We start from the raw sequence: 16,012 nt of genomic DNA, 5'->3' as shown, positions 1-16,012 counted from the left end.
TCGACATTTTATCTATAAAACAAAATCAAATAAACACATTAGCATCCAAAATCCCGACTCAATTTCGACTCGACAAAGGCATGTACTTCTAAACTCACTTCCAAGCTCAATTTAGCCCGAGAATCGCTAAACTCGATAGCTCGATACCAATAATTGTAACACCCCTAACCCCAAACCGTTCTCGAACGAGGTTATGAGGCATTACTGGGACATATCGGACAACTTACGAATAATTTACAATTAATATAACTTTCATAGTATAATATAATAATTAAGTCACTATCTTGGACTCTCAAGTTCAACACGTATTAAAGAAGAACGGAACTTGTTCACAGATTCCAAATTTTTTTTTATTTTATTTTTTTATAAAAAATTTGGTGAAAGATTTCGCTTATTTTTACTTAACCCTCCTGCAAATTCAAACCAAAACAACCAACACCAATATTTCACATTCATCTAACTAATATTTATATCATTAACAAAATTTTAACTTAATTACTATCATAGCATCATTCAAAATTGATTAAAACTTCATTCATTTAATAACTTAATGTTCCCGTATCAAAATATCATATACTTTTCTTACCATTTCATTTAAACTATCTAAATCTTATAATTCAACCTTCACTACCCAAAGTAATATGCATATTCAAGTGACTATACAACACCTATGTACATGCCACCTTTACCCAAAAGAAAAATATACATCACCAAATTTGTGTTGGAGTCGGGAATGTTCTGGATGCTGAACCGGACACTTGACTTTTACTAACTCAAGCACGGAAACAACCGTCTGCGAGTATGGATATACTCGATGATATTACCATAATTCAAATTATATCAACAATAGTAAAAACATAAATATTAAAATACCTAACAATTAATGTCAAATGTACTAATTCATAAATCAATGTATTTTCTCAAACTTAAATTTATATCACTTATGAATATACGTTTCATACTTTTCTCTTATTATCACAATTCCCATTTCAATTCATAATTCTTCTCGCTTCAATGCCTCAATTCACATTTCAATTTTTCACCCTATTAACGTAATTCGGACTTTGGCGGATACACGGATCCAACCAAACACACCAATATGGCACCCAAAGCCTCATCGGATAGTTCAAGTAATAGTTGACACCAGTGTCTCATCGGCCTAGTCAAGTAAAGTTGGTACCCAGACCTCATCGAATCTATCCAAGAAATATAGTGACACCCAGGTCTCATCGACTCGAGGTCGAAGAATCCTGAACACTTCCAATCCTATGGCATGCCAACTATATCCGACTCAGCCCGACTAGTTAATAGGGTATTCAATTCACTTTCTCAATCCTATATCACTTTCAATTCACAATTCAAATCACCAATCATTTTCAATCAATACACTTTTCAAATAATTACATATTCCATAATTCACTTATTCAATTCAATTTGATTCAATTTGCATCACTTTCATTTTCACTCAATATTCATATCAATTTCACATACTTACCTCAAGTCTTACTTACCATACATAACAATAAAAATTCAGCAATCAATAATAATTAAAATTGAATTATAGTAATACACACCGTAATTCTCTCGTTTAGTCCTCGATGATTTTCTCCTTTCCTTTCGATGCTGATGCTTCAGGTTCTTTGTTGGCTACGAAAATAATAATTTATAATCATCAATACAACATGATTCAATTTAATTCATGAGCCTAAACATGCAAATTTAACCATTTTTAATGTATATATATAATTTCACCATTAAGCTGTCTACTTGAGTCATTGTTACTAAATTATTTATATCTTGAGCTACGAAACTCCAAATTAATATCCGTAAATTTTCTTTAAAACTAGACTCATATATCTTCTAACCATAAAATTTCCAGAATTTTTGGTCCAGCCATTTAATACAGTTTATTCGTTAAATACTCCCCTGTTATTTCATTTGACAGTTCTGACCTCTCTCTACTAAAAATAAATTATCTCATTGTACAAGACTCGAATAAGGTTCTTGTTTATTTATTTTGAAACTAGATTCATTAAGGAGTTCACATATATAAATTACACTCCATAATAATTTTTGTACAATTTTTAATGATTTTCCAAAATTAAAACAGGGCATCTCGAAATCACCCCAAACCAGTATTACAAAATTTCAAATATCTCTTGATTCATCAATTAATTGCTTACACTGTTTCTACTATAAGAAACTAGACTCAATAAGCTTTAATTCCATATTTTGTTCATCCTCTAGTTCAATTTATAAAATTTTTAGTGAATTTTCAAAGTCAAACCATTGCTACTTCCCAAAACTGTTTTGATGTAAAATGTTAATAACCAAATTTATAACACCAATTCACACCTTATTCCTATTCAAATTTCATTTAAACTCAAATTTAACTATTAAATTTTCAACATATTTTCTTAATTCCGAATTTTCCTCAATTTAATCCCTAAAACACAAAACTTATAGCTTACTTTGCAATTCAATCCTTATATCTATTCTAACTTGAATTTCATTCAATTAAACCCCTATTTCATCATTTTATTCAACATGAACTTTGTTTAAAACCTAAGAACTTCCAAACTAACAACTTAATTTCATCAAAACTTGTTTTAAGACTTCTAAAATATCAAAATTATGAGAAAAGGACTTGATTGAGCTTACCAATTAACTCCAAGCTTCATAAACCTTATTTCCCCTTTTCTTTCTTCTTTCCTTTCTTTCTCCCCTGTTCTTCTCTGTTTCGTTTGCTTTCATTCTGTTTCTTTTAACTTATTTGTTTCTTTTATATATAATAATAATATAATATAATATAATATAATATAATATACTTAATTATTAAATATATATATTTTTTTAATCAATAAAATCTTTGATATTTTCCACATTAAACCGCCTCAGCTATAGGAAATGGTTTAATTTCCTCTTAAGTCCTTCTAATTTTTCTTTAATCTATAATTAAACTTTTACCCTTATTCAATTTAATCCTTTTTACTAATTACTCTAAATTAAGCTAAATTTACTTAATTAAAACCTAATTAAACACACTACTAGACTCATAAGTATTTTTAATAATTATTTTCGAACTTATTTCACTAAGACGGAGGCCCGATAACACACTTTTCTGGTGCCCACGGATTTTGGGTCGTTACAACGAGTGTGTAGGCCCAAATTTCAGAATTTTTCCCTAAGGTCATACAAGTCGTCCCGATCGACTGTAAGACTTTCGTGGGAGTTGGTATGTGTTTATATAAGCCTTAAAGCATGAAATCTGTTAATCTTTTCGTATGAAATTTGACATAAATAACGCCTAAATGCATGTAATGTGATGTGATATGTATGATCTATTATGTATAAACATGTTCAATATCTGTTATACGAGCATGCATGATATGTAAACTTTGGTATCTGTTATTTCTGTTATTTCTAGTATTTTGTTTATATCTGGCTATGAGGCAGGTTATGTATTATGTGGAGAAAGTGTTCTGTGTGAGGTGTTAACTCGTCATTATACTGGCAGCACTGCTGCGATTATTTTGAAAAGTGTAGTAAGGACACTAAGTGATGTGTAGGCTAGGTAGGTGTTTTATACCCCCATGGTGTGTTGGGATGGTCAGAGCTAGTATGTAGAGGATGGGAGTAAGATTATATTTATCTGTATCTGTACTACTCTGACACAATTTTGATTCTGGATAAGAAATATGACTGCATTTGTTCTGTCATGTGATTAAATATAATTTTTTTTTGAGTTACTCACTGAGTTATAAAAACTCACTCCTTGTTTGTCTGATAATTTCAAGAAACCCTCAGACTTAGGAGGGTCGGTGTGACGGGAGCTCTGTTATGTTCACAATTCTGTAAAACTTTATTTACATAAATTTGGCTTATTTAAAATTTTTAATTTGAGAGTTTTGTAATTTTTGAAATTTCGGGACATTTGGGTTTTTATGGTTTTGGATTTTGTTTTGGGTTTTGCTAGACAATTGGTAAAACGATTTTTCGAAAAACGGTTATGTTTCTGTGATCAACTATTTTTAAGAAAACAAACTCGGATTTTCAAAATATAACATCTTAAGAATGAAATAAAAATCATAAATTTTGGTTAAAATATGATTTTAATAAAATATTTTTTACATAAAAATCTATTAATTATATTTTATTAAAATAATATTTTAATAAATAAAATTACTTTTGTAATTTTTATCTCTAAATAATATTACTAATATGTAATAATTTTAATTTGAAAATTAAAAATTAAAATATTATCTAAATCTTAAATATTGTTATAGTTATATATAGATAACCTATCCTAAGTTATTTTGATCGATAAATAGACTCTTTTTTTTTTTTTCAATTTTTAAAGAAAAAATCCGTAAAAAAGATGTGAGGGTAAATTACATCATTAGTCACTAAATTATGGGCAAATTTTGGTTTTAGTCACTTAACTAAAAAATATAATTTGGTCACTAAACTATTCAAAATTGTTCATTTAAGTCACAAGACAGTTAAAATCGATGTTATATGACTTTCTTTATTCGCACTACCTTCACCAACCGAAAGCTCTCTTTCCTTTCTCTTTTACAGTGCGGTTTTTTTTTTTTTCATGAAATAGCTTTGGATGTCATGAATATGTGAACCAAAATTCAAATGATTTTTCTCTTCGATCTCCGAAACTGATCAACATATCTACTTGGACCTAAAGTGTGTTCTTCTACTCAATAATAGGTATTGATCTATTGTACTTATCATTGAATCGTCATTTGGAACTCGTTGGTGGAACTTTATTTAAATAGAAGCTTTTGAATAGTTTAGTGATTTAAAAGAAACCTTTTGAATAGTTCAGTGACCAAATTGTAACTGTTGTTAGTTAAGTGACCAAAATAAAAATTTACCCATAGTTTAGTGATTAATGGTGTAGTTTACCCAAGATGTAAAAACCGATGTGTGGTTCGCGCGTGTGGAAGATGTAACTATCATCTATTTCCCTTGCTACTTGTATTAAACGAAGCTTCGCTTCGTCATTGACAATGTCACGCTAATTACTTATAGGCTAAGAACCAAATCCATCCCAACTTGTTTCAGGTAAGCTTTTCTTCATCTTCCGAACTTCCTTTCTTTGATGGTAATTTCCGATCTTATCTTCCCTTCTCTTGACAATTATCAAAATCTGTCATTAGATCCACCAAATCTTTCTAATTTCAGTCTTTGATCTTCTTTTGGTACCCTTTCTTTAGGGGAAAAAGTAGAGAGATTTGCAGTAAAATGAAAAGGAAAAAACTTGAAACTCAATACAGACAGTTTGCTTCTTCGTTTTCCCCCTTGAGATTCTATTTAAAGTTTAATTCATCATTAGGGTTTAGTTCTTGAGTTTCGTAAGATCTGCTGAAGGAAAGGTTTTTTTTTCCCCTTCTAAGAATAGAATTTGGTTAGTATAGTGATATATTCTTTCTTGCAAATTACCTTAGTTTGGCGTGAATTGGTTGTATCGAAATTTAGGAAGATTAGATCTCAGTGGATTCGTTTAGCTTCAGTTGCATTTATCATTTTTAAAGTCACTTGACCTTCACCGGAATTTGTTTGCCAATTGTTTCTTCTTTTCTAGTAAAGAATCATAGTTTTGTAGTTATGTTTATAAATGCTTTGCTAAGTTAATGGCGCTCTGCAGATCTAGGTACTTCAGAATACCCTGCTGAAATGAATCAAAAGGGCTTGATTTATAGTTTTGTTGCAAAAGGAACTGTTGTTTTAGCTGAGCACACATCATATTCTGGGAACTTTAGTACCATTGCTGTTCAATGTTTACAGAAGCTGCCTTCAAATAGCAGCAAGTTCACGTATTCTTGTGACGGTCACACATTTAACTTCCTCATTGACAATGGATTTGGTACTAATTTCTCATTATTTCTTGATTTCGGTCAATTTTTTCATATCAAAATATGTGATGGTGTTTGTTTCCACTTGCAGTGTTTCTAGTTGTCGCAGATGAATCAGTTGGCAGGAGTGTGCCTTTCGTTTTTCTTGAACGGGTGCTAGATGATTTTAAACAACGATATGGTGCAAGTATAAGAAATGAGGGTCCCCATCCTTTAGCTGATGATGACGATGATGACGACTTATTTGAGGACCGATTTAGCATTGCATATAATCTTGACAGAGAATTTGGGTGCGTACATAGGTTAAATTGTTATATTTTCCTGGTTACCCTATGATGTTTATATACATGGGGGAAGCCTTACCTCTAATTCCTTGCTCTGTGTAACAGACCAAGGCTTAAGGAGCACATGCAATATTGTATGAACCATCCAGAAGAAATGAGTAAGCTCTCGAAGTTAAAAGCTCAAATCACTGAGGTGAAGGGGATTATGATGGATAACATTGAGAAGGTATGTATTTGTTTTCTTGAGAAGTGGTATGATTGTGGAAAAAATGGATGTGTCGTTCTGAAAGTAGAGATCAATTGTCTTGTAGCAATCTTCTGTGGTATGCAGATTTCTGTGGTTACCATTGCACTTGTCTATACTCTAAATCTTAAACTTCTAATCTTATGTTAATCTGGATACATTTTCTTCTCTATTTTTTAAATTTTTTCAAGATAAAGGGGTTTTGGTGGGGTTGGGGCTCTAAAATAACTATATTGAAGGATGCTAACTATCATGTTAGCTGCTGTTATGAGTATTCAAATTTTTATTATCTGTTCTTTGTACATTTATGTTTCAAATTTTTATATGTAGTTATAAATAAAAACCTCTTCAATGATGAAAAAGTGGAAACATAGAATTTTATGCCTCTATCCAACCAACAATGGACTTTTCAACCTTAAGTTTGATTTTCAAGATTTTTATTTTAGTTATTTTGTCTTTGGAGTAGTGGTCGTTATGTTTTTGGGTAGAAAATTAACAATCAAGTTCCATATTTCATTTATATCATGAGGAATTCAAGGGTGGTAGCTATAGGAGAAAACTGAAGAAGAAAGTCTCCTCCCCCAAAAAAAAAAACACATACAGTCCAATGAAAAAAAAGGAAAGAAATTAAGGGTCTTATGTTGGAGGGATTGGAGAAAGGATAACATTGCTGGATTTGAGGGTTCATGAATGGACTTGAGGCTATGTGAAGAGCTGTTTGATTATCAGAAATTAGAGTGATAGGCTTGTGTTGCTTAAACCCTAATTTAGATCACTAATCAGTAAATCTTTGGTCAGAAATTTAGTCTGTAGATGCTATTTCAATACTTGTATCTGTTCACTATCATCACTCGTAATGACAGACCATATCATCCACATGGACAATCACTAAAAACGCCCGTAGGAGATTGTTTTAACTTATGTGAAGACTTCTTCAAATAACATACTAGCTCTAACTCTCCCTGAGCAACAATCTAATTGGTTTCATGTAAGTTTTATCCTCAAAGTTATCATGTAGAAAGGCATTTTGTTGACGGCCAACTGAAATAAAAGCCAAGTAAAATAGCTGCCAATGTAGGGTTAGTTGATCATATTTTCTTCGTATGGATGTTTTTAGCCATCAAATTTCAGATACCTCTGCTGAGTGATGATTATGCATGTAATAAGGAAAGAATGTTTCTAGCTAGTTGTGGTGTATTAATGCAACTCTGGGGCAAGCAATGCTTCTCCTTATCTATAGATGCCTCAAGACTATATTCCTTTGCGCTTGTTGCCTACAAACTGTGGTGTGATGCTTATTTATTTCCCATTTACATCAAATAAATTTGTCTTGTGGATAGAAGTTACTAAGGTCTTCCAATGCAAAATCCTCTTATTTGGTGTTCACTTTGTAAAACCATGGCTTAAGTTTGCAAGAAGGTTTCTGTGTTCAAAAGATTACAAAGGGCCAAAGAGCTATTCTACTAAAACAAGCTAAAGCAAGGTGTTTGGCTATCCAAATTTTATAATTTTAGGCTAGCTTATGTTGGAAGCTCGTGTCAGCTTTTAGACAAAGCTACAGATAAAGCTTCTCCAAAAAAAGTGCTAATATGACGTAGTAACAAACAGAGTGTGCTTCGTTGGGTGGAAAAGTGGAGAGATGGGAGGAAGGAAAGGAAAAGTGGAAAGAAAATTAATTTTGAGTGTGCTTGGTTGGGAAGAAAAGTGAGAGGAAAGAAAATATGAGAGATGATCATTTTCCACTCTAATGCATAAAAATCAATCCTTCCAAATGGAATGATGAGAGGAAAGAAAATGAGAGAGATGCTTATGTTAGTTCAATCCTTCCAATTTTCTTTCCAACCTACTGACCAAAGCTTTAATGAGAATTTTCATGTTCTCGATAATACTTCAACTAGTTTTATCTCTGTGCGATGCACAGGTTTATTGTATTTAATAATTAAAATATATTGAAAAAATTTTAAAGGGATTACAAATAATATAAATTAAAAATAATATATTTAAAAATAATTAGATTAAATCAAAAAATAACTTGTCAAATTAAATTATTGTAACATATAGGTTTTTATTTTAATAAAAAAGTTTAAAGGAAATTTCATTTATGTAATTGAAATTTCTTTTTTTTAACTTAAAATGAAATTTAAATATAATTTTTCCTCAATATAAAGAAAATATTTATATTCATTCCTAAATTAAATGAAGGATCATATATTGATCTTGCAGTTTATGAGCTCTATTGTCACTATGTAGGATAATAATCCTTTCAACCTTCTGTTACTCTGGTTTTGTTAGTTAGTGGCTTGGTCAATTTATCAAGTATTTCTTGATTCAAAGCTTAGCTTAACAGTCAATATATGTGTAAGAATGATAAACCTCTTATTGGATGCAGCCTATGCAAGCGATGTTGTAGTAAGGACTTTAAAAGTACATCCAGCTCCTTGTGGTGCATTAGTTTAATGCCGTGCAGTATGGTCTCAACCCAAACACCATGTAGTAGTATCGTACCTCAACTGAATATCTTCTTGTGCCTTACCATGCCATGGAATTTTTGGCAACTAGTAGTACAAATGCCTATATATAGATATGGTTTGATGGGTTAATGTAATAAGAACTAAAATTTTTCATTCCAAAAATTTCTATTTAAAGGTTCAGGACTATGCTTGAAATGAATGTTTTTCTGTGGCAAAACACCCCGTGTTCAGTTCACTAATTTCCTTGAAACTAAGGTATGGAAAATGGTGTTGCTAAAGTTATGGTATATATTGGTTTTGGATTGTGGTCTTCTGGACAAACAAGGGAGGAGCTTGCTTGAATATTCTTAAGAATATATTAGGTGTAGAAACTTGCTGTCTATCTTCGTGCTCTTGCTTATGGTCGATCTCTTGAGCCTTTTAAATATCATAAATGTTCTATGTGGCTGGATGACTCTGGATTGTCCCTTTCTTTTTGGTGGTGGTGGTCTTTTGGTGGGGGGTCTGAATTGATAATTTCCCAATACAATGGTGTTTAACTTGTTTGTTCCTTCCATATAACTGTTTGATATTTCTCTGTTCTTTGTTATCAAAAGGAAAACTAATAATAGATGCTGAAGCTGATTGTGATCAAATCAATAATTAATTCAGTTTTTGAGCAGGTTTTGGATCGCGGGGAGAAGATTGAACTTCTAGTGGACAAAACTGAGAACTTACAATTCCAGGTTGGTGCTATTTTCTCTTTTGATTGAACAAATCCGGAAAAGGTTCAACTATAAGTTCAATATATATATATAAAGGGTTTTGTATTTGTATTATTTTTATTGTAGGCTGATAGCTTCCAGAGGCAAGGGCGGCAACTGCGGCGGAGGATGTGGCTGCAGAATCTGCAAATGAAACTGATGGTGGGGGGAGCTATTCTTGTGTTGATCATCCTTTTGTGGGTTTTTGCGTGTGGAGGTTTCAAATGTTAACGTTGATAACCATTGCATTGCCTATGTTTTCTTTTATATATACAAAAAATAATAATTCTGCATTTGTTTAGATGTACAAAATATAGTTATGCTCTTGACTTTGTACATGGATTGCTGTTGTTATGTAGCACTACCTTGCCGTTTAAGATATGTAATCAAAGCTTTGAATTTTATACTTTTTTGAAGTTTTCTATATGAATGTTTTTTACTTGTAATCTTTTAATTTTCAATTTTGGTAGAAAAGTTTTTAACTTCAAATTTGAACTCATCTTTTTTCCCTAAACTTATTTTAAAATAATATTCCTTGGAAAACCTACTTATTTCATTGCTTCCAAACGATCCGGATGATGAGTATAAACATAATGTAGAAATTCCAACCCTCTTCTTCAACATCTTCCTTTACTCAACGTAGTTTTATCAACATTGGAGCAATAAGAGGAGAGAAAATTTTATTTATTATGCATTATAATAGTTAGATATAAAATAAAAATAATTAGTACAAATTTAATTTTATAAAAATAAGATTTTTTTAAAATGAACGAAATTTTTCTTTGCTAAAAATAGGTCATGAAGTGATTAAATATTACAAAAAGAATTTGCTTATTACTAATTCACATATTAAAATATGTATAAAAATAATACTCCTACTAGTAGCTTTGATGATGCAATTTTGTTTGTTCAAAGATACAACTCAGATGGTCAACTGTTTCTTCCTTATTTTCACATGGACAAACACCTGAAGTATTTGTGTTTCTCCTCGTCAAGTCTGATCTACTAGTAGATTGTTGGTACACACTTTCCATAGAATGATGATTAGTTGAAAAGGAAGCTTTAATCTCCACACATTCTTCCACATAGGATTTACCTGATACACTTATCTCTTGTTCGTCTGTTGATGCCATAGCAGCCAGTAAATTTATCTCGAACAAATATGCAGTGTTCATAGTATTCATAAGTCTAATTTAGCGCGATTTATGATTTCCTCTGAGCATTGATTAGTTTTGGTTTTGAGGCTTTTGCTGTTATTATTGTTGTTGGAAAAAAAAAACATATCACATTTAAGATGTAAAAAAAAAAATTGAATATGACATATTGCAATATTTAAATCTTAGTTATGAAATTAAAATTTACATTAACAGTGTTTCAAATACTAATTATTTGTTATTGTTAGTTTAGATAAAAGGAGCATGAAAGAAAAGAAAACCAAACTCACTACTACACTGCACATGTATATGGATCATTGATTGATGTTTTTTTAAAGTACATCTTTACTTATGTTGAAATAACATTCAACAAAAGAAAGGTACAAAAGAGAGGAGAATGGTTGTTGAGATGGTCGGTTCACCCAATCAGAAGAGAGAATCAGAAAATATGGAAAATAAAGGTAAAAAGAGTTTGCAGGTTGAGTATAGAAAGAGTGTAAGATAAGTATTTTTAAAGAATCTCCCCTCTCTTCAACATTTTTTGGGGCATTTATAGGTAGGGGTCATATGCAATATGGTGTTAACATGTTGGACTTGTCATCTAGTCATCATTAAAGGGATGTCTTCAATGAGATGATGATATCTGTGATAAGACAGATTCTGTCAATCATTCATTCTAATTTTGATGGGATAAAGTAATTGAATTTACGTGATGTGTTCTTAATGAAAATCAGGCCATTCATTGTCCAAATAGCCTCCCAAGAAGGTTAGATCACAAGTGACTTCCTGACTTGTTGACGACAGGCTTACTGTTCAGAAGCCTTATAAGCTTGTCACATGTCTTTTTGTGAATATGATACAACAATCTAAGATAGATCGATTAAGTTTAAATTTAAAATTTCATTTCTTTACCTAAAGTAATATTCAAAACATAAAAATATTTATTTTATATCAATATTTAATATTTTAGAATTAAATTGAATACTTTTTGGAATGAAAGTAAAAATATTTTTATTATTAAAACTACAAAGGATTTATGTGACTATTAATTTTCAAATATTCACGTTTGAATCAATGTTATTTTTAGTGATAATATATTCAAATATCTAAATTTTCTATTCAAATAACTTAAAATACTATGAATAGTGGATCTGAATTTAGATTTTAAATTCATTATCCATTTCACTTTTAAAAGCTTTGTTTTAATTTACTTATTCAAACCAAATTTACATTCAGATAATAATATTGAAGTATAATAAATGAAATCAAATTTTAAAACAATTATGTGGGCTTAAATTTAAATATTACAGTGCTTAGAGTATGTTCGGTTCAAAATTTTATGGATTTTTTAATTATTCGGTTGGATTTTTATTTTTCATATTAATTTTAATTTTTGGGTTTTTTATTACATAAAATCAGTTTTATTTATAATTTTTAATATTATTCGGAAAAATTCAAAATCTTTTTATAAATATTTTTGAAATAAAATTTTGAGTAAACAAAAAGCAACAAATAACTCTTATTATATGCTATTTTTGAAAAAGTATTTTTATATTAAATTTTCAAGTTATTTTCTCTAATTTAATATAAAAAATTATATCATAAAAATTTAAATTAATTATAAACCAAATAATAATAATAATAATTCAATTTGTGTAATGTATTATTAAACTTTTTAACTTATATTTCATAAATCTATTAATTCCTAATATGGATTTTTCTTAAGATTTGTGAAATTGTGTTCTTTTAAACGTTCTAGAAATCTGACTTCTGATTAATGACGTGGCAGCTCAAAGACAAGTCATTAATTTTAAAAAAAAATCAATTCCAAATCCCAAAAATCCCTTTCATAGAAACTTCTTATTATGTTTTTTAACTACGCGTAATTTGAAAGACAAGGAGAAGAAACCATCCAAAGCCCCAACAAACAAAACAGCTCCTCGTTATCTCCAATTTCAAAATCAAAATCAAAATCAGAATCAAAATCCAAAGATCTAAATCTAAATCCGTCTCCTCTCCTTTCTCTTTCTTTAACCTTACAATTAAGGAAAGAAGATGAAGAGAGTCTTCGGCGTTAAGAAAGACAAGGAACCCCCGCCTTCTATCCAAGATGCTACCGATCGGGTCTATCTCTAATCTCCTTTTATCTTTTCGTTTCTTTCTTTTAATTTTTTCGTTTGATTTGTTGGTTTCTGATGTAGTATTAGGGTTTGTCTGTTTGATTAGGCTGTTTCATTTCAAAATCTTTGTGATTTCTTAAATCATGTGGATTGGATTTATGTGATCAGATCAGTAAAAGAGGGGATACGGTTGATGAGAAGTTGAAGAAGCTAGATGCTGAGTTGAGTAGGTATAAAGAGCAGATAAAAAAGACAAGGCCTGGCCCTGCTCAAGAGGCTCTTAAATCTCGAGCTATGAGGGTTCTCAAGCAAAAACGAATGTACATGCTTTTCTCTATCAAATCTTTCCTTAGTTTTATTCCATAATTATTGCTAACGCTATTTATGTTGAGTTTCTATGTATTTGATTTCTCTGAAGTATGTATTTCCTGTTACTTTGACGTTTTATATGTTATGTTGAGTGGATAATGGTGGTTATTGCTTCATCTAGTAAGTGTTGTTTCATTTTCTCTGTCACTATCTCTCACACTTTTGGCTTCTGTATAGGTATGAAGGGCAACGTGATATGCTTTATAACCAGACGTTCAACCTCGATCAAGTTGCTTTTGCTTCTGAGGGTCTTAAAGATGCTCAGCAAACTGTATGTGGTAGCCTTTGACATACTTTTATATTTCATTTATGTATCTGACCTGTTACAAACTTGCATCAACTGATAAGGCAATTATTTTCCTTCTGACATGATTACTGATATGTGCTCTGTCATTGGTAATTTCTCATCTTGTGTATGCTTTTTCAGAAGCATAAGTGTACTTGAGTTGTCATTTGTTGTTTCTATAAGATTGATATTTACTGTTTATTGCATGCTATAGTGGATTTATTGGGACTATCTTATATTTACTGTAAAACATGTGTTACTTGATAGTGCCCAAAAGGGCATAATTCGGGACAATTCAAGCTGAGCTCTTTCAGTTCCCTTATTGGAACTGGCTTCCTACCTTGTGAGAGGTAGGATAAACCGTTCCAAATTGGAGATGAATAGGTGATGAATGATAATCTATATCCCAAATTGTTTATACTTATTCTGTCATTTGTTCAAGCTAAGAGGATTATAGATGCCCCTGAACATTCTTGCGGTACTTATGTTTGAACTACTACTCGCAATTTTTAAATCATAGTTATTTTTCTGTCCCAGATGACAGCCTTGAAATCTGCCAACAAGGAGCTGAAAGGAATGATGAAGACTGTGAAGATTCAAGATATAGATGTCTGTGCTTTCTTTATACTTTCCGTTCTCCATCTTGTATCCATTATAATGAATTTCCACTGATATTTGTTTCTTTTTTCTTATAGAATTTGCAAGATGAGATGATGGACATGATGGATATGAGTAATGAAATTCAAGAGACCTTAGGCAGAAGCTATAATGTGCCTGATGATATTGATGAGGATGAACTCATGGGCGGTAAGCATTGACCTTATCGAAGTCCACAAGAATGGACTTTAAATTTCATATCTTGGTTGCCTTCTGTATAATTTGATTGAAGTGTTGCAAACTTCTTTTACCTGGAGGAAGTCACTGATGGAACTTATGTTGATATCTTTGAATTTTGTGAATGTCCTCTTATGTTCTTCTGGGGGCTTGCTGCCTGCACTTATAGCTTCATTGTCTGAAAAACCTTATGGTCTGGTAGAACTACATTTAACTTATGTTTTGCAATCTATACCTTATTATGGTCCATTTTGGATTGCAGAACTTGATGCTCTGGAAGCAGACATGGGAACTGAAGCTGATGGTGTTCCCTCTTATCTTCAACCTGATAAGGAGGAACCAGATTTGGATGCAGAGCTCAATTTGCCTACAGCTCCATCAGGAAATGCAACAGCAGCAGCTGGCAGGGCCAATGCCCAGGTAAACTTTATATACTTGTAATTTTAGTCAAGATTTAGATTAGCATCTAATACAAAGAATCAGGATATATATACTGTTTATCCCATTCTTTTTCTGCTCGATATGGTATATTAGGATTTTATTCAAACATTTAACTTTCTTTTTTCCAAATTAATTTTCCACTTCACCTGCACTAGCCCAATTTAAAAAATATGACAAAAACCGATGTTGCTCTGACACATTACTTTTCTTGAAGTATCTGTGTCTGACACATATCTGGCCATGAGTGTGAGGATATGATCCTTAAAGAAACTAGAATTACATGGACAACTATGTTTTTGAAAAACTGTTAGATTTGGTATACATTTTATACTTCCATAGGAAGCTCGTTTCCATCAATCTCCATTTGCTTTATAACTGTTATTGATATCCTGCTTCCCGAGCTCACATAAGTTATAGAGCGATACGGGTTTTTAGGCTTCTGAAATATCTAAATCTTGATATTTGTATTTGAATTTAATCTCCCAATTATATCTTAGTATTGTTTTGTAACTTGGATGGTGAGCAGGTTGAGGATGAACTTGGTTTCCCTGCTGTTCCTCGAGCATCTGTCCGCAGTTAAAAGATTTGCTAATATATATACTGTAAGATGAAGTTGGATGAAGCACGTCCTTGTAAACATATTGTGCAGAATTAACTTTCAATTACTAGTGCAATTTAATTGATTTTTAATTTTTCGGGTTGGGAGCTATATAATATTATAACTGATTTGACTTGGAAATTTCTGTATTCATGTTGTCATTTCATATTTATATTTACACTATATTTATTGTCTTGATTTAGTGTCACGAGAAGTGACTATACTTAAAATTATAGAATATACAACGAAACTTACATACAAGTCTCAAGGATGTCGTTCGACTCTCCGCCAATATGCCTGCACCGTATCGTCCATCGTTGCTTCCTTAGAGATAGAATCCGGCATCCAAAGCTCTGTTTGGTAGCTCGTCAGCCTAACATTAACATGCCTGTATTGCCCCAACGCAGTCCCTTTCCAGGTAAGTAGACTTCTCTGGTCCTCAATTTTGAAATTTAGTAGTAGTAGTCTCTCACAACAAAATCGGTACAATTTAATTCTTATCAATTTTGATAATAAGTAATTAAAGATAATTAATTATAATGTTAATGTTTTTGTGAATTGTACTTAGTTATGATTGGTACAGTAATAAATTTAACCC

The 16,012-nt window shown here is 31.3% G+C and overlaps 2 protein-coding genes across 3 annotated transcripts; both read left to right on the top strand.

Moving 5' to 3' along the window:
- Positions 1–4,942: 4,942 nt before the first annotated feature.
- On the top strand, positions 4,943–10,058 carry LOC108453664 (vesicle-associated membrane protein 727). 2 transcript variants are annotated; one of them, XM_017751910.2, is made up of 6 exons: positions 4,943–5,079; positions 5,663–5,881; positions 5,962–6,160; positions 6,260–6,380; positions 9,532–9,594; positions 9,700–10,058. In XM_017751910.2, the coding sequence occupies exons 2-6, from the start codon at positions 5,692–5,694 to the stop codon at positions 9,841–9,843; spliced, it is 717 nt and encodes a 238-aa protein (XP_017607399.1). In that variant the 5' UTR covers positions 4,943–5,079; positions 5,663–5,691; the 3' UTR covers positions 9,844–10,058. The 2 variants fall into 2 exon arrangements, with proteins under 2 accessions (XP_017607399.1, XP_017607400.1); XM_017751911.2 differs by having other exon boundaries at positions 5,004–5,119.
- A 2,539-nt stretch (positions 10,059–12,597) lies between these two features.
- Positions 12,598–15,555, top strand: LOC108450509 (vacuolar protein sorting-associated protein 60.2-like). The gene is made up of 7 exons (XM_017748167.2): positions 12,598–12,890; positions 13,055–13,206; positions 13,433–13,526; positions 14,079–14,150; positions 14,237–14,348; positions 14,638–14,795; positions 15,343–15,555. Exons 1-7 carry the CDS (start codon positions 12,822–12,824, stop codon positions 15,394–15,396), a joined length of 711 nt encoding a protein of 236 aa, XP_017603656.1. The 5' UTR covers positions 12,598–12,821; the 3' UTR covers positions 15,397–15,555.
- The last annotated feature ends 457 nt before the right edge of the window (positions 15,556–16,012 follow it).

This window comes from Gossypium arboreum, chromosome 5 (assembly GCF_025698485.1).
Source record: "Gossypium arboreum isolate Shixiya-1 chromosome 5, ASM2569848v2, whole genome shotgun sequence".
Classification (NCBI taxonomy): domain Eukaryota; kingdom Viridiplantae; phylum Streptophyta; class Magnoliopsida; order Malvales; family Malvaceae; genus Gossypium; species Gossypium arboreum.
Note: the sequence above shows the minus strand (reverse complement) of the source record. Positions and strands in the feature narration are given on the sequence as shown.